Source organism: Biomphalaria glabrata, chromosome 6 (assembly GCF_947242115.1).
Source record: "Biomphalaria glabrata chromosome 6, xgBioGlab47.1, whole genome shotgun sequence".
NCBI lineage: Eukaryota > Metazoa > Mollusca > Gastropoda > Planorbidae > Biomphalaria > Biomphalaria glabrata.
The window spans coordinates 7,924,034-7,943,744 of NC_074716.1; the positions used below are offsets into that span (position 1 = coordinate 7,924,034).

Genomic DNA, 19,711 nt, shown 5'->3' on the forward strand with positions numbered 1-19,711 from the left:
TACGTAAAAAAAAAAAAAATCTCTTAAATTCTGTTAAGTCAGATTGAACACTTCACTAGTGTTTCATAACATTTTACTCCAATAGGGTGGAATATGTGATCTGGTTTACATACTCTCATTATGGTTTACTGATCATAACTACACAAAGCTTTTCTAGTTTTCATTAGACATGAACTCTATCATTTGTCATGTTTCTTTTTTCCCTACAATAATCAGTTTGTCATGTACACTCAGGACTGTAGCTCAAGAAATGCTGTCAATAATTTTGAGTCAAATATTCCAAGAGTTGCTCAACCCTTAAAACAAAAAAAGTTTTACATTTGTTCTGATGAGAAAAAAAAGAGTCACCAGAGAGTTAGTGCCCCCTTTTATGTCAGATTCAATATAAGTACAGCTTCAACAATCACTTCATTAAAGAGCTGTGGGTTTGAAGGGTAAGTGTGTGCACTTATGATTTCAAAAATGAACTCCACATCATGAAACCTGAAGTATACCCACCACTTGTATAAACAATGATCAGTGTTATAAAAACAAGTCATTCTCCAGATCTTGTTATATCTCCCAGAAATGTTTACAACAGAACAAATAGTTTAGTATATTAAGAGCTGGGCCTTCTGGCTAAAATATCTTTAATGTAAGCATTATCTTTCTGTTCCACCTCAGCCTTGAGTTGATTCAAATGTTCCATCAATTTGTCCTCAGACATTGTTGCATAGGGAATATTCTTTACCTTCTCCAGAAATTCTTGAATGATTTCTTCTCCTTCCTGAAACAATACCAAAGTTCTATAACTCTTTACCATCTCAACATAATTGCATTTTATGGGAAATTTCTTTTGTTAAATTGAGAAAACATGAACTCATTGCTTGGCTACATTTAGTGAGAACATAAAAAGTAATGCATACTTTTTTAGCCAATTTTCTTCGTTTCACAGCAACTTCATCATTGCCATCCAATCCACAACTTTCTAAGCCTATGGTCTGAAAATCTTCTAATTCACTTGCAACTTTTTTAGCGGCCTGGAGAAATAATTCATAACATTAAAAAGAAAATAAAACTGGTAAAAAAATAAATAAATTACATAGCCTACTGTAAAATTCTAGCTAACCGGTACTCAAAACATCTGTGAATGTATATCTATATATATATATATATATATATATATATGGCTCCTTTTGTCTCAGAAGACAATGGATGCACCCAGGTTATATACTAGCTGGATATGACTTGCAGCCTGTGGGCCTTAGTTTGAGGATTAATGATCTAGTGCACTGGATTTAGATCTATGCCAAACATGTCAAATGTTCCCGTCACATTTTAAAAAATTTTGTCATATGAATAAAAGTAGAGTATGATAATGGGTTTACCCGTTTTACTGATACATTCATATCAAATACTGTAATGGAGATAATTTTCTTTATTTAGCCCCCCCCCCCCCCCCAATTGTGGAGGGGGCATTAAACATACACCTCAGTCTCTGTTATGATGTAAGGAGCATTTATACCAAGTTTTATCAAGATTGGTCAAACGGTTTTGGTTTCTATACGGGACATACATATTGATACCTTACATTCAAATATATATATATTATATACACTCTCTTTAATTTAATTTATCTCCTGGACTTCATAATTTCATTCTGTGGTCTGCCAGCATTCCAAGGCTAAAATATAAACCTACCTCTATAACATTTTTAGGAAAGTGTGCTAACTCAGCCACATGAATACCAAAACTTTGATCACATACACCTGGAGGAGACAAACGTCATTTTTTTAAAATAAATAGTATATTTATTTTTCTATTAGTTGAAATGTGTATTCATCAATTGTGCGACTATTTACCTGGTTTAACTCTGTACAGAAGAGTTAGTGTATCATTTGTGGTCAAGGCAGTCACATGGAGATTATTGACAGTAGGAATCTCATCAGACAAAGCTGTCAGTTCATGGAAGTGTGTTGCGAACAGACAGAAACTGTTGATTGTTTTCGCTATATGTCTATAAAAGAAAAAAAACTTATAAAATAATAAATTTTGTTTGGACAATATTCAAATAATTCATAAAATAAAAAGCATTACTTCCCCCTTTTTTTATTTCTTCAACTCCTCCTCTGCAAGGTTAACTAATTTTGTTTTAGATTTAAGTCTAAAAGATTTTATCTGTGATGTGCAAATAGTAAAAAAAAAAATTAAAATTCCAAGAAATTCAGGGTTAAGTTAATTTAAGACCATTTTGAAATGGGCTCTGGCCAAGCAATAATATTATCTTTTAAACCAAATGCCCCTTTGACTAGAGTTATGGTCAGTATTCTGGACAAATTTTAAAATAACAGGAACTATATTTGTATCATAAAAAAAGTGATCAAATGTTGGTAACTTCAAAAATGAATTATAATAACATAGACCTAAAAGATAAATACACTCAAATTGGCAGGTCTAGGAGATATAAGTAAAAGTGAATTGAGAAGGCTATTTGAACAACTGTACTTAAAAAAAAAGAATACTGCATTCCTTTAGAATTCTTATGAAAAAAACAACTGAAAAGCTTGATTAGTTTATAAAACAAAATAAATGATTTCTGTTAACAACATTGAATAAAATTAAGCAGATCATCTCCTTGACAGGGAAAGGTGCTAGGGAAAAGAAAATGAGGCAGACAGATAAAGTCATGAGAAGACAAACATTATTAAAAGAGATTCCAGTCATGGCAAAAGACAGAGAGAAATGGAGAGAGAGATGCTCCACAGATGTGGTGCCCCAATGGTCCAACAGACTAAAGGATAAGTGAAGGTGAAACATTATTTACTCTGAACTTACTCTGATATAGCCCATGCAAGGCCAAAGCCATCATATGTTGAAGTGCCCCGCCCAAGTTCATCAATGATTATAAGTGAATCTGAAGTTGCTGTCTGAAATCAAAATTGACAAGCATATAACATCCTAACCCATGCAGTGATTGGCTCATCATTTGAAAATAAATATGGGCTAAATAAGAACATATATTAGTATATTGCATTGAGGAATGTTTAAGAAATCAAATGAGCAGACCCGAAGTATAGATGCTGTTTCCAACATTTCTGCCATGAAGGTGGAGACTCCTTTCATCTGTATATCCCCAGCTCCAACTCTGGCCAGGATACAGTCCACTACAGTCATGTCTGCAGTCTGACAAGGGACATAACATCCCAACTGTGCCATGACAACACAGACTCCCACCTGGTAACAGGGTAAAATACAAACTTTGGATACAGTTCAACTACAGGTTTATTTCTAAACCATAATGCAACAATGTATACATATTGATTTCTACTAATCTGAAAAGAACTATATATTATGCATGGTCATACAATTTTTTTCCCCCCAAAGCTTTTAAGACAAGTCTAATTTTTCAAAATGAAAACTATTTACAACAAATGTATTGTTCTCAGTTGTTTTACTGATTGATTTTTTTTTAAATTAAGAAGTATTCCAAAAAATATACAATATATATTTTCATAAGATATACAAAAAGTAAAAATTTTTTTTCTTTCTAAAATCAATAAAACATTCCTAGCATGTTGAACTACTGCATATGTGGACTACTACTTCTCTGAAGTAATAGCCGTAGGTTATAAATTTATTATCCTTTCAAGATTGCATTTTTAAAACTTACAGATCTAATGTACGTAGATTTGCCTCCCATGTTAGGACCAGTGATAATGTGAAACATCTGTTTATCTATTTAAAAAATGAGATGCACAAACAAGATAAAGTAATACAAAATATTTTCATTGTGAGTCTCTATAAAAACATTTTGTTCTAAAATAAATTTACGTTAAAAATTAATGCAACTAGTTTTTGCTAACCTTTCTCAAAAGTGACATCATTGGGAATGTAAAAAACATCATCCTGCATTTCAAGACAAGGATGTCTAGCCTCCTGTAAAATGAGACGCCCTGTGCCTGTGTGAGTAGATAATCAAAGAAATATATATTACGGTCAATTTGGGTGGTAAATATGTCTTGATATTTTCAGAAGTTTAATCTGATGACCCAGTATCCAATTGTATGCCAGGGATTCTAATATTGGTGAAGAGCCAACAGAACTCTTTTTGAAATAGAATCATTTAATTTTCCAAGTTGAACTCACCAGAACACACACAATATTTTGTGTAATAATTCACAATATAATCTAAATCTAATAATAAATTAACAGAAGTAGACTTCACATGAAGCTTGAGACTAAATGAACTGATAGAAACTTTTCTCCTCCATATATTGATTTTTTGTTTAAACTTAGAAATCAAAAGTATTGAAACTGAAAACCAATTATCTCCCTTACATTATTTACTCTTCTGTGTAGAAACTGAAAGCTAACAAACCCTAGTATATATAGTAGATCCTGTGTTTTAACTCCTTCCTGCTGTCATCGAGCAGAAAGTTTCTTCTGAATTCTCATTATTACATTAGAGGGTTCAGAAGACTAAACCCATGTCAGAAATGAATTGCGCTGTGGGTTTCCAGATCAGGCAGCTCTTCATATATAGTTATTCTATTACAGTGGTGTTTGGAGCCAGTGTCTTGCACCTCTCAATGGAGAATAAAGTTTTGAAGGAATGAAACTTGAAGTACAGGAAGTCAAGATGCAGAGAAAGGCAAATGCTTTTTTTTCAGTCCATAGTGTGTTTCCCAAATCATTTATTTCCTTGAAATGATCTTTTAGTTTGTTAGCACACACAATAAGAAGAGTGGGACAAATTAATATCTACTGGTAACCAGAAGAGGAAGATACACAAAAATAAGAAAGTAAAATTAAACATTTAAATTTTTTATAACATATTTTGTTTCTAAAATTAAAAATAACTGTTACTACTTAATGCAACTATTTTTTACTGGCCTTTCTCAAAAGTTACATGATTCTAAGCAAAAAAAAAAAAAATTTTGATAAGAGACGAGCAAGCCTACCTTTCGGGTGTAATGTAGGTCGAATGTAAGGTATTGGAGCAGAGGCAGAGACTACAGCAAATGAAACCAACACATCTAGTTGGGCCAGAATGTCACTCAGTAGACTCATGGGCTCTGCATAACCAGCTTTGAACGAGAAGGAAAATACATGACGTGCATTTAAAATAATCTACAGTTGAGTGGATAGTCCGACCCTTCATCATCTGACCAGTCATCTGATGTGGCGCCAATGTAAATTCATGTAATTAATGTACACTGTAGTATGTATACTTTAAGATTGTAGGCAGGATTAAATTGTAATTACGTATAGTATGTGAAAGCTGAAATCATATGTTTAGTATTTTTTGGAGCAATACATTTTTCTTTTTCATCTATTCTTTATTTTATACCCTCAAAAGTCTGAAAGAATATCATGTTGCACAGTAAACAGAATTTTCTTGACATATACTGTTAATTTTTTTGACGCACAACTAACCTTATCTGTAATCCAACACACCCCTGGCCCCATAACTATCATGCTATCAAGAGTTAACTGTAGAGGTCTAACTGACATCATTCCTAAACTAACATGCAAGTCAATATGACAGTATTATTTAACATTCAATGTGAAGGTGAGAACAGAAAAAAGAAAACTCATTACCAGCTATGTTTATAATTTCCACAACTAAAGTTTTTTGCTGATCATTATAAGCATCTCGAATCTGTTGATATTCATTGTTGTAGATTTTGGTAGCACTGTTGTGGAATCTAACCCCGTTGCTTTTGGTGTCAATAGTGTGATACTTTTTGTTGTTCCGTAATGCCTTTTCTTCCTTAATAAAATAAAAGAGTAAAAACCATGTTAACTGTAACTCAAACTATACTTAATAGTTAATTAGCAGTGTTATGACCTCTTTTTTTTCCTCTTATCATGTGAGTAAAAATAGTCAACCTAGAAACTTAAAAAAAAAGTAAATACTGGACTTTTAAAATTTTAGTTCACATGTGGGGGGACAGGTCCAGACCTAATAAATGTTAGGATTTAATTAATAAATTATCAAAGTAAAATAAAAATTATTACAATGCTTTCTTCCAGAACATGTATGAATTAAAAATAAAATTTTAGAAATGAATTACCTTTCTAGTAACTCTAAAGTAATATCCAAGTTGGTTACTATTTTCTAGCTTGACTGTTTTGTTGGCTTCTAAATTCAGATCTCTAGCAACCTAGTAATAAATACACATATATATTGAAAAAAAAATTAAAAATAACAAATGACGTAAAAAGAAAAGTTACAAATCAAGAATAAAAACAAGTAAAATATATATATATATATATATATATATATTAAAAAAAAAGAAGCTTATATTAAGTGCCATTGTATATATTATTTTTATTTAATTACGTAATTAATTTTTAATAGATCTAGACTAACAATAATAAATTGGTGCAATTAGAAATATTTTTACCGATCTTTTTTATTAAGTGCTATTTCATGGATTAGAATGCTCAATGCACTATGGTTCAATCATTTGTGGAGAATTGGGGTGGGGGGGGGGGGGGAGGCTGAGTGGAGGAGGTATATGGAATGCTTTCATGCAAACCTTCAAAAGCAATTTAAAACCTGAAAAAAGTTTCTTGAATGAATTCAAACTTGAGGGCTGCAGCCTCATAGGTCAAAGATAGACATATTAACAGCTACACTAGACAAGTACCGGTATTTATGAAAATAGAAGGTTTTAAACTTATCTATTATTACTTTCAAATTTTTAGGGTGATGATCTAATTCTCTACACAAGGCTTATCTCCCCATCCAGTACTATCTCTCTATAAAACAAAATTAATTAATTACGACTAATTGATAAAATAATTGGTCAAATTTTTGTTTCATTGCTAGGGACAATGACTAATTATGCAAAGTTTCAATTTGATCTGAGAATGGGAAGTGGGAGAAACAACATGTTACAAATGTGTACATGAGAGACAGAGTGAGTTGATATAAGGTGTGTAAAAACCCTACTTCTGAAATGCTGGAACAATATTTTTTTGTTATTTCCTCACCAAAATAGTACTGGTACACAACTTTTTTTTTTTTATAAATTCATAAAACATTAAAAAAGAAACAATTTTAATAATAGAGCAAACAAGAACAAAACCTTATTGAGTTCATTTCTGATGTTCTCTTCCACTTCATTCATTTGTTTGCGCAAATCTGAAACAGGCAGGAAAGTTAGACTTTTAAACTTGTCATTGAAAAAGATTAACTAACATTTTTTTTGGTTTAAATACCAAATCCAAAGCTATTGCAACTGAAATTGTTCACAACCTGCCAGTGAATCGTCAAAGTCTGCTCTGATGACATATTCGTGATTCTGCACTTGCTCAAGGTCAATAGTTGTCTCAACCATCTCTTGAAACTTAGAGAAATCTGCCAGGAGATCCTGCAAGAAACATTTTAGAACTCATGATACCGAGTAGGTCATTGGATACTTATAGTAATTTCAGGTTTCATCAATTTAAAAAAAAATATATTTATTGTTTCATGTTTTTAAGATCACTATATTGACTGATATTAATAATACAAGTAAAATGTAGATAAAATGAATTTAAATTTGAGGTGTACTTTTGCAATTATTCAAGATATCATTATGACATAAGAATGAAATCAGTTTTGCAGCTTAAAAAATAGGTACAAGTACAGGAAATCATGGCTTCATTTTTTTTTTCACAACTTCAATAATGATTCAATCTTAAAGATATGTTTTTATTCAGAGGCAACATAAAAACTATAACTAAACACAGTAATACCATGTTCTACAGGTACAAGAGCTATCAAAACTAAGGAAATGTATCACTGACCTTGATAGAGTTGGTGAAAAGTTCTTGAATTAATCCCTTGTGATCACCATCATATTTTCCCAATGTGTCTAGCAAAAGTGGAAGTTTATCTAAGGCTTGATACACCCTGTAGCAATCCTGTCATAATATAAAAACAATTTTACAAAGACAGTGGAAACATATACTCAAAATCGGCCCCCAAAGTGGTCCACCTAAGGCAGGTATCACTATTTTCAGAAATAACATCAGAATTAAATTCTATGAAAGACAAATGACAGAGAAGAATGGAGAAAGAAGGTTGACAGATCTTGTGTGGTGCCCCAGCTGTCCAGCAGACCAAAGGATAGGTGAAAGTGAATGTGAAGTTAAATGTGAACCTGGCCTAACTGATGTCTTGTAATGAATATCTAATTGATCTAATTGTTTTGTAAAGGCTCAATCTCTTATTCAAATCCTCAAGAAAAAAACATTTCTGTAAAAAAAAAAATTACTTTAGTGAAGTTTTCTATGGCATAGTGCAGTGCTGCAGTTCACGCGATAATATGAAAAACTATTTATTAATTGTTGTTTTAAATTATGTCCAGCTAATATGAATACTAAATATATTTTTTTCTCTTTAAAAAAGTAAACATTATTTTATGTAGTAGTAGGACAGAACTTACATAACATAGCAATACAAATGTAAACAAAATTTTTTTTGACAAAAAATCTAAAACCATTGGCATAAATGTGTTAAAAATATGGCAAATAGTCAGTTCCCATACTAAAGAGTAAAAGTGGTGTATTTTTATGAAAAAACTACTTGCATAAGTGATTTAACAAAGTAATGGCAAATACTTGATACAGTTTAGGATCAGGTTCTGCCAGGATGTAGCACCGTGTGCTGAAAGCTGCCTATGGGTCACCGCAGGGTTGACTCCTTAAGCCTTTCCTGTGTTTGGGTACAGCGAGGTTCGGATTCAAAGTTTGGTTTATGTAGCTAGCCGAGGCTTAAATGAGTTGCCCACCACCCCTCAAAAGCTTAATGGTGCCTAAACCAAACATTATGTAATCAATGATAAAATTGAATATTTTGTATACATTTGTATAATTTAATGGAGGATGTCAAAAGGTGCATCCTTAACAGCAGGAATGTAAATCAGTTATTATTGAAACTATTGTTGATACAGTTAAAAAAAAATAGCAAAAAAATTATCATATCTTCTCACTGGTGAATAAAGAATTATTTAAAAAAATAAAAAATTTGCAATGATAATCTTCGTTCTACAAATTTTAGACATTCCTTTAGAAATGCCCAAGCCTCCTGCAGGACATCATTGATGGCAGTAGACTGGGTACATATTTGAGACTTTTGAGTCTGAAGAGCATACTTCATGACCAGGCAGTCATCATATCTATTAGTATTATTTCAAAATATTTTTACATCTAAACTACATTTTGTTATTATCTGTTATTAAAAACTGTTTGCATCACTATATACATTTCTGAATTGTAGACATTACCCACAAATCATTACTTATGCATCTTACTTGAAGTGAAGCTTTTTTTCTTTGAAACTTCTTGGCAAGTCTTTGGAAGTCTGGAACTTTCCTCAACTGATCTTCATACAAAGTTTGTCTGAGATCTGAATCGGAAATCAATGCTTCAACAACATTCAGACGCTCCTCTGTGGAATTGTCAGACCAATAGGAATTAATTTTATGACTGATTTTAGAATTTAATGATCCTCTTTATAATTATTTTTTAAATTCAAAAATTACATTTTGTTTCCTACTGGTCATGGCCAGTTGACAGAGTTTGTTCTTGGCCATGCTTATGAATTTACAACATATCTACAAAACAGCATAATAGTCAAAATTATCAATCGCTCCTTCTATATAACGAGGAGATTTCTTAAATCAATTTAGTCTAAAATGTGGAAGAAAGATTGAATATATTACTGACTTCAATATTTGGGTCATCATTATCATCATGCCGGATTTAAGATAAACACAATAATATTTTCAATACTCCCAATCATCACACTAAGACATAACTCTAACCCTAACCCTATTTTACCTAGCAAAGCAAACCACATAACAGATACATGGGTCAACAAAATATATAAATACACATTTTTTTTGTTAAAGCAACATGTTCTCTTTAGCTTGTGGAAGTATTACATCATTTCAAAAAAGAAAGTTAAAAACTCTTTTAATATAAAAGTATGTTATTTCCTTTGGTTTCATAATAAGTACTTGATGAACTGCTGATTTCTAAGGGAAATGAAAATGTGCTGCATAGTTTAAGTTTTTTTAAAATACTGATATGTACAATATTGCACAGACTGATGCATTTATGATAAAATTGTATAATTTAAAAAATTAATGGAAATTTTAGTTTTGGCTTTATAACAAGGAAAAGTATGTTTATTACATGAACACAAGGAAAGCTACCTAGTTGAAAAAGTACCTCCCTATTTTTTTAATTATTTAATTAACTAATTTTTAATTATTTATTTTTAATAATTTTTACAAATCCATCATCATTTTAAATATGATTCAATTATAATAAATTACAAAATAGCAGAACTGAAAATCCACCAAAACAAAGGAAAGCAAGTTGAGATTAGAAAATATTTTTTAATTTATGCTAAAATTTAAGCTTCTATATTATAAAAGGATACTAAAAAAAAAAAAATTTGAATAACAACAAGATTTTTTTATTTCAGGGTTTTGTTTTTAGGCATAAAAAAAAAAAAAAAAAGCTTTTTATCTAAAGAAACTAGAAGGGTTAACATCTTGCTGCTCCATTCTGTAAAATCGTTACTCACCTATCTTTTTTAAATCCATCAGTGGCTGTTTTACCCATTGAGACAACAGTCTTTGACCTGGTGCAGTGCGGCATCTGTTGAGTAAGCCTAATAGGCTCTGATTCTTGTTGGCTATTTTGTTGAAAATGCAAAAACAGAGGGGACTATAAACAAATATATACTTATATATATAAAACTGAATTTAAAATAAAAAGTATAAATTAGGAAACTTAAATATAAACTGTACCTTCATTGGCAACAGGAAGAAGGTTAAGCGCTTTAACAGCAGCCGCATCTAATTTCATATAAAGGCTGAGGTCAAAGGTTGAAATTTTAAACTGACCAAAGTTGTCTTCTTCAGTCAACAGCTAATGTAAAGAAAAAAAAAAAAGACACTTGATGATTATTTTAAAATTCCTGGTAATAGTAAACAAGTTGGGTGTGTAATGTATCTTGTAGAATATTTTTTATAAGATAAGATAATTTTTATTGATCCAATCAAATGGAAATTCAGTTTGACTACAGTTGACAACCTCAGCGTAACAACTGTACAATAACAATATAGATGAAAATATGAACTACATTCACACACGAAACACATACACACTCATAACCAGCGCTTTATAAATTAGACCTCTATGTACTTCTCAACGACGACAGATGATCTTGTACCACTCTGACCGAAAGTGGGATGAAAGAGTTTTAAAATCTTTCTAATTTAGTCCTAATGGAAAGGAGACGACCACTTCGTTCAGATCTTATGTAACATGTTTAGTGGGTGCAGGTTATCTTTAAGAATCGTGTTTTGGAAAGACATCTTTCATGAAAAAGCTCTTCAAGAGATGGTAGCAATGTTCGAGTGATATACGATGCTTTTTTAATTACCTGACTCATGAATTATCAGAAGATGCTTGCGAATTATGAACAAATGTATTTACATGCATGTAGCTGAGTTTGAAACACACACGATTTCAAATGACCATACAACTTTTAATACAGCTAAAAAGATGTTCACAAGAAGACCATATGCTGTTTGTTTCTTGTTTTTTTGTTTGTTAAATAAGCTAGGCCGGGAATCTTACCTCCAAGTATCGAATGACAGCTGATAATGAGCACATAGCAATAGTTTTATCAATTTCATCTGATGAAAAGAAAAACAAAACAGAATGTCAACTAAGATATAGATTAGATATGAATTTAGAAAAAGTTTGTTTTTTTTGACAAATGACCAGTAGTGAATATGTTGATCAATAAGTAAACTCGACATGATTTTTCTTTACTAAGACTTTGTACATGCATAGTAAAGAAATGTTATTTTAGTAGCAGTTTTCTTTAAAGAAGCCAATAATGATAATAGACTACATTAATTATCCTTCTGATAGTGTTTCAATATTCGTTGTTAACTTCTATAATGACAACTATTGTATATTGTCTGGAATGCTATTTACAGCACTTTTTAGCAATAATGAGACCTCTTACCCAATGTAGCACTGTTTGATTTTTCTCCTTTTTTGACTTTAAGTAGCCTGTTAAGGTCCTGCACTATGTCTTTGTTGTTGAATTCACCTTGAATAGAAAAGAAACTGATCTAAGCTAAATATAAATAAAAGTACATAACCCAAACTTTGAAGAATCCGAACCTCTACAGCCTTGATGCTGTACCCAAAAACAGGAAAGGTTTCAGGAGTCAACCCTGAGGTGACCCAAAGACAGCTTTCAGCACACGGTGCTACATCCTGGGTTTGTGCATCACACAATTTTCTTTTTATAGCAACAAAAATGTTGATAAATAAATCTAATGTATTGTTGTCTAGACTGATTTTGAATTTATAAATATTTGAACTGAGAGGGAAAAAAAAAAGTAATTTTTAATGCTTTTATTTAAAATTTCCCCAAAATGTGCAGTTGAGTCTTCTGTTAGAAATGCATAAATATACATACTATAATTGACTTTGGCAAATAAAATACTTTACCACTGAAAAAAAAAAGGTTAAATGTATAATATTTAAAACATTTACTTTTTTTCCTCTCAGTAACCAGTAATCCACTCCTGGCAAGAATTTGTCTTAACTTCACAGCATCACCTGGAATATCTCCACTAGGTATCAAACATTCTTTTGGTCCTAGTTGCACAAGGAGAGCCTAGGGATTAGATTATTTTATATATTAGATTATTTTACATATTAGATCATTTTACAGACAATTGTTGAAACTAAATCATCAATGCATAATTTTGTATAAAGACTTTAAATAATTACCAATGTGTTATCTAATTGTAAATGTACCATATTTATTCAAATTTAAATCACTGTTAAAAATTACAAACATTATTTGAATTATCTTACCTCCAGATTGCAAAATTGGTTATTATCTGGAAATTCACTGACTGTAAAAGTTCTCAAAATGGGATCAACAAGACCAATACCAACATACTGTGAAACATGTTCAGATTTTATTTAGTCCTTCAATATTAAATATTATTCAATAATCAAAACCATAACAATAATCTGATCAACATTTGATTAATTTAAGACATTTTTAGGAGGCTGAGTGTTGAAGCACTTGGCTTCAGAACCAGGGGTTCCCATGTTTGAATCTCTGTGAAGACTGGGATTTTGAACTTTTTAGGACACCTGTGAGTCCACCAGACTCTAATGGGTATGCAACATAAGCTGGGGAAAGTAAAGGCAGTTAGAAGTTGTGTTGGCCACAGGACACCCTCATTTACAGTTGACCATAGAAACAAATGAGCTATACAGATACATCAACCGCCCTATATACAGCAAAGGGGTAATTTACTCTTCTTTTACAGCTGCGCATTACATTGTAACATTAAAGTTTTGATTTCAAAAACTAGACTTATGAAAAAAGAAAGCAGGTTTGATCTAAAAGGCTAAAATAAATTATAAGAATCCTCTTTAAACTGAGTGATAGTGAAATAGTCTACAGCTATTGGTTAAACATTGAATCTAATGAAACATTTATATTACCACTTGTCCATTCTCATTAGCAATCTTAAGTCCTAAAACTCCTCCAGTCACAGACATTTCAGTGTTGCCAAATAAAAGCTCCTCAAACTGACAGAGATTGCCTGGAGATCCCTAAATAAAGATATAGAAAACATTACATAATAACAGTTCTTAACGTACAACAATTTTTTTGGATTCTTAAAAAATAAAAGTAATTTAACAGTTGTTTTTTTTTAAACATTAAATGTGAAATTTGTATATCAATGAATGAATTCTCTCACCTTAAAGGCAATGACCCAATCATTAGATTTAGCCCCGCCTTTATTTGTGTAAACTTCCACCCTATACTGGCGAACTAAAAGCAGGTCTCGAGCCAAAGCCTCAAAATTCATCTTACTCATTACAACAGATTCAATTTTCTTGGACCCTAAAGAAATATTAAAAATCAAAATTGTAAGGAAACATCTTCCAAGACTGATTGAGATTTAAATTCAACTGCTTCTCTTTTCAATGTTTTTTTTTTTTATTTTTGAAAGTCTCACCGATAAAGGCTTTTCATAATATTTAGATGTAGGCCACAGCTGGGGCTGCATAGCCACGGGAAATACTGCATTCCTCACTAATCTTCAGACTCGAAGCCTTATTATTATTAGATGTAAAGTATATATAGGCATAACAGTAGCAGTATATATTTTTTTCATCTAAACCTTATATTTGGTCGTTGTGCTGTCCCCATGACACCCTGCCCCTAAACCATAGGCCAAAGAAACAGATGACCTTAACATCATCTGCCCTACAGATTGCAAGGTCTGAAAGGGGAACTTCAACCTTATAAATATTGGAATTACTTCCTTTACTTTACAAAATGTTTCTTTCTATTTTCTTTGTGCCCTTCTTTTATTGAGCAACATGTATTTTTGACAAAGCTTCGATCAACTCACTCTGTCGGTCTGATACAAATTTGAACACGTTATTTTCCCCACTTCCCATTCTCAGATCAAGTGGAAACTTTGCCCAATTAATTATTGTTGATGGCAAAACACGAATCAATCACAAAATTAACCAATTAGTTAATTGAAGAGTGATAATTAATTAATTTTGCTTGACATCAACAAGGGAAACAAATCATACAGTATTGAGAGATATGATTGCCAGTTTTGTTATGTATGTGGAGTTCTTTTACTTAGATGATACTTTTTTTTTTTTTTTTAAATTTAACATGTTAATTCATACATTCTATTTATCCAGTGAGGTACACCAACAATAACAAAAGTAATATATAGGTCAAGGTAAGAAAAACATCACAATCATACAATGTAAAAAAAAAAAAAAAAAGAGGGGAAGGGGGCCAGAACAAATCCAAAGGAGTTTCCTTTTTAATGAATGTCACTTTATCTCTATGGTTCTGGGTGGACATATGTAAGCAGTAATAAAAAATGTATGTTAGGTACAGCTTCAGTTTACAAGAGACAAGAGGAGATTTTTTTTTTTTATTACTTACACCTCAATGTTAAAATATTTTACTAACACTAACACGCCCAATGTGCTGAACGGCATAGGAGAATCCACATCTAAGTAATAACTGGTTTAAATATTTTTTTCCAGTCTAATGTTTGCCAAAATCAAAGAATAATTACCTCCAATAAATTTGATGACTCCATTTGTTTTAAAAACTTCTTTAGCAACAAATAAGGCATCTTCACCATGTACTGTGTAATAGTCCTGGCAGAATAAAAAATATTTTTCATAAATGCAACCGATACACAAAAATATTTCAAGATTTCATTTTGTTGCCAATGCAAACATTTCTTGGTCTGACATAACTTAGTTAAGACTAGCAAAGTAGTGCCACAATGCGAGTGAGTTTTAAGAAGTGCAAAAATGTTAGTAAAGTAACATCACTCTAACTTGTCACAGAATAATGTAAAATTTACAAAAATAGTAGTGCCACAATGTAGATCAATTAAGTAGTGCTTTAATATATCTAACCCTAAGAGATATCACTTATAAAAAAAAAGTATCTTAAAGTAGGTAAACTAAAACCATGAAATTGAAAATAACGGACTAATACAAATTGCTTGAATTTCTTGATTTCAGAAAAAAAAAAGAGTATAAATTTGATATTAAGCTCTAAGACAAACTAAATTACTGTTAACAAATCTCTGACAACTTTCCTACCAGCAATGAATAGCAAAAATGTACGATAGAAAAAGATAAAATGCTTTGTTGTTGTTTTTTATATTAATAATTAGTAAAATTAAATATAAGTGAAAATCTACTCACTGTTCTGTCAAAAACTCTAAGTGTTGTGCCATTTTTCTAGTGAGAGAAAAAAAAAAAGATTTTTTTCCTATCATTTTTATAAGCAAACATCTAAACAATCTTATTTTATTACTCAAAAATGACAGATGGTCATAGCAGACAAAGTTTCGTTTAAAATTAAAAATGGTGCAATGGATTTAGAAATATAATAAATAGGCATACTTCCAACCCTTTGTGAATTAAAAAATAAATAGATCAATATTTATAATATTATAAATACATTAAATTACTCAACAATAACATTTATTTATATTTGGATGTTTAATGCATCTTTAGTCATCATCAAAGTGTTATTAAAATTAATATAATAGATATAATATAGAAAACGAACAAATTTTATCATGGTAAAACACATTAATGTTAATATTATATTAGTACCAAACACATAGCTTATAACAATAAAGTTACATCTTAAATAAGATATCTTTAATAAATAAGATTAAGGAAGAGTACTTCACATAGCTGCATAGACCCACCCTTGACCTGCATATTTTGTCACATTAGATGCAAACTAAGCTAACAAAAGTAACACTGTTTGTGTCCGTTACCTCTGGTAAATTTGAAAAAAAATTTACAAAACCAATCTCTTGTGCATTATCTGGAGAAAAGATGAAGGTAAGATTATATGTAAGAATGTTATAAATATATCTAGACATGTTATTAATTAGCTTTTAATTAACTATTAAGGGTAACTATTCCTACAAGAATTTGTATGCATGTAAAAATATACTTTTCAAACCCTTCTGGATTTCTCTTTCTATTCATTTTTTGATAGTATTTTTAAGATAACCATGCATGGGGTTCAGCAGCAAGAAACCTCCACTTTCTTGCAGTGCTAAGGTTTCTGGAGTCAACCTCAATGAAAAAAAAGATATGACAGAACTAAGTGGAGCACCTTATTAAGGTGTTGGGGCCATCAACTATAGTTATAACTCCTGCAACTGAGTTAGTGCTATGTGAACAAATGTAATGTATATATAATATGTCACAGCTTAAGGCAGATGTCCAACCACGTCCAGCATATAATATTGTACTTTGAATGGCATTTAATTTAATTTCCGAAAAGCAGAACATTATGAGCTTACTTGGACCTTGACCCGCTACATTTAGAGTCTAAATTCTAGATCTAGTCGAGTCCACTAGAGAGATAACTAGATCTAGAATTTAGATCTAGATATAGTGCCCAGTTGGTTAAACCTTACTCTAACTCAAGTCTTCTTTACTACTTTACTGTCCCAAGCCTTAATGAAAAAAAACAACAACAACCTAAGTAGCTGTATTTATTATTTAGATCTAGACTCTCTATATATAGATATCTATCTATAATTATATAAATTCTAGATACTAATAATTAATAGTAATATAGATACAATACAGGTTTAGAGCTAGAGATCTAGTATTAGTACTATTAGACTAGGTAGGTGACTAGGTAGTTATTCTCATTGATATCATCAAGTATAAATGAATTATATAATAAATGATATATAATTTAAATTTATGCATTGTTTAAAGGTGTATCTTTGATCAACATTGTGGAGATCTCAGATAATGCTCAAAGGCATTATTTTACATTATGATTATACTATTAGACTATTAGTATTATACACATATAATTAATGATGATATATATTGATGTATATATAGATTTAAGATCTTTATAAATCTATATTAAATAAAATTCTTTTTTCTAGATCATCTATCTATCATCATGGTTATGAGTTAAAGACATAAATTCCTTTTTTCAATCACAATTTTTCTGACATTTTCTAGATCTATTTACTATAATCTAAATCTAGATTTAGACATTTTAGATCCTAGGCCTAAGTAATAATAATTACAATAATACTAATACTAATAGTAGTACTAGTACTACTAAGTACTAGATACTAGACTTACTAGACTATATATTTATAATTTCTACAGTCATACTAATTATTCTAAATTTAAAATTAATACTAATAAAAAATATAGAGTCTAAGTCTAACTAAGACTAGACTAGACTTAGTCTTACTTAGAGTCTATTAATATAAAATAAACTCTATATTAATTTATAATTAATTAGGGGGCAAATTACTATTATTAGTATATAATATATTATATAGGTATAATCTTGTCTTAAGTTAAGACTAAACTTAAGTTTAAGTTTAAGACTTAGATCTAGATCTAAGTCTTAGGCCTAAGTTTAAGTTAATTTAACTTAAGTTTAAGACTTATCATCATTATCATAATATGTCAAGTTATTTTTTTTATGATAATGATCGAGGTTGTGACCATTGTCACTCATTGTGATGATTGTCTAATTTCTAATAACTTAAGACTAATAATATTATTTATTTTATTAATAAAGTAAAAGTAAGTAACTTTTAAAGTCTAATTATTACTAATACTCTAGACTCTAGTCTAGTAATTAATAGTAATACAATAATAACAAACGTTACTTAAAAAAAGAAGATGATTACGTCCTACGGCCCTACGCGTATTTTATATCTAGTACTCAGAGTAGAGTCTTATTGTCTAGACTTAGACATCCTACCTAATTGTAATCCTTGTTTAGGCTGTAATGCCATGTCTAGAATAACGTGACTTAGCCTTCCAAGTTGCAATAATCAGCTAATCTCAGGCTTTGGAAAGATGTTTACACTCAGTGATGGCGGGAAATAACCCATAATAAACCCTTACCACCTCTTATTTTCTTTCGCATTTTTAGATGGTGATAAAAACCATGATAAAAACGTATTGTAAACAATTAGGGGGGGGGGGCATTACGGTATAGACAATACACACCCCACAAACTTCCATAACAATTTTCAATAACTTCTAGTTCGGTTATTTACATGAAATAAAGTTTAAATTATAGAAAAATTACTATACCATCCAACAGATCTACAGACGAATGCAACAATGATAATGGTTGTAAAATGTTTTACAAGTTTCGGATGTTCCTATAGTCTAAACCTCCCGCAGGACGACGGCGGATAGGAGCGGGCATGGTTTGAACCCGGGAGCATCGATAAATCCAAACCACAGTCCAGCGGCAAACCGCACGACCAAGCAGCGATTTAGGCCTATCTTGGATATTTATATTTACATAGTATTTATTTATTAATGCACCCGCATCCCTAAAAATACTATTTAATCTATAAATGACGATAACTCGGAACGCTACTATAATAGAAATTCGATTTGTAGAAAAAATCGAAACAATTTTTAATTACATCTATTTATGACAGGCTTGATGACCAATAGGCCTATAGATATAGGCCCTACGCTGCCGTTTTCTGCCGACCCCCCTTAATTAGGTGGAAATGTGACTTAAATTACCATTAAATATCTAAGATTAAAAATAAATAATTTTATAAAACAGGATCATTACCTATTTGTATGAAATAACCTGTGCCTAGTAGGCCTACTGTGCATATAGTGGGCCTACACTGCAGGAGCGGACTGGGTGTCAAAATCGGCCAATAATAGGACCTATATGCCGTTTGTTAGGTGTCCATTCGTAACTGTCGTCATAATATGTAAAATTTGATAAAGATCGTGGCTATTCGCAGCCAGCCCCAGCTGCGACCTACATATTTTGCCAGATCCAGCGCAGACATAACCATTGGCCACCGGTGGTCGGTTTAGATTCTAGTTTCGCGTCTGGAGGCAAAAGGAATTTTAAAAAAATGCAACCTTAATTAGTACGAATAGAAAACGTTATTACATGATTTTGAAATGAGTTGAATGACTACAGGAGTAAAACTTAACACTTGAAAAGAGAGCGACATGAACACTTGTTTCTATTGTTTAGATCAACAAACTAGTTGCTGACACATTGTTTATGATTGTGTCCAAATCAATGTAGAACGTGTTTGTAACTCATTTG

At 31.1% G+C, this 19,711-nt stretch overlaps 1 protein-coding gene across 1 annotated transcript; it reads right to left on the bottom strand.

Moving 5' to 3' along the window:
* Positions 1–9: 9 nt before the first annotated feature.
* LOC106078541 (DNA mismatch repair protein Msh2-like) lies at positions 10–18,513 on the bottom strand. Its single transcript, XM_056034184.1, has 27 exons — positions 18,374–18,513; positions 16,389–16,438; positions 15,802–15,837; positions 15,156–15,240; positions 13,800–13,945; positions 13,540–13,650; positions 12,895–12,981; positions 12,568–12,691; positions 12,029–12,115; positions 11,632–11,690; positions 10,797–10,917; positions 10,571–10,681; positions 9,288–9,424; positions 7,780–7,896; positions 7,247–7,361; positions 7,077–7,132; positions 6,057–6,146; positions 5,581–5,752; positions 4,941–5,066; positions 3,843–3,938; positions 3,650–3,714; positions 3,046–3,213; positions 2,815–2,906; positions 1,842–1,996; positions 1,681–1,748; positions 906–1,019; positions 10–766 (listed from the first exon to the last, which is right to left on the bottom strand). The coding sequence occupies exons 1-27, from the start codon at positions 18,405–18,407 to the stop codon at positions 599–601; spliced, it is 2,790 nt and encodes a 929-aa protein (XP_055890159.1). The 5' UTR covers positions 18,408–18,513; the 3' UTR covers positions 10–598.
* Between the last annotated feature and the right edge of the window lie 1,198 nt (positions 18,514–19,711).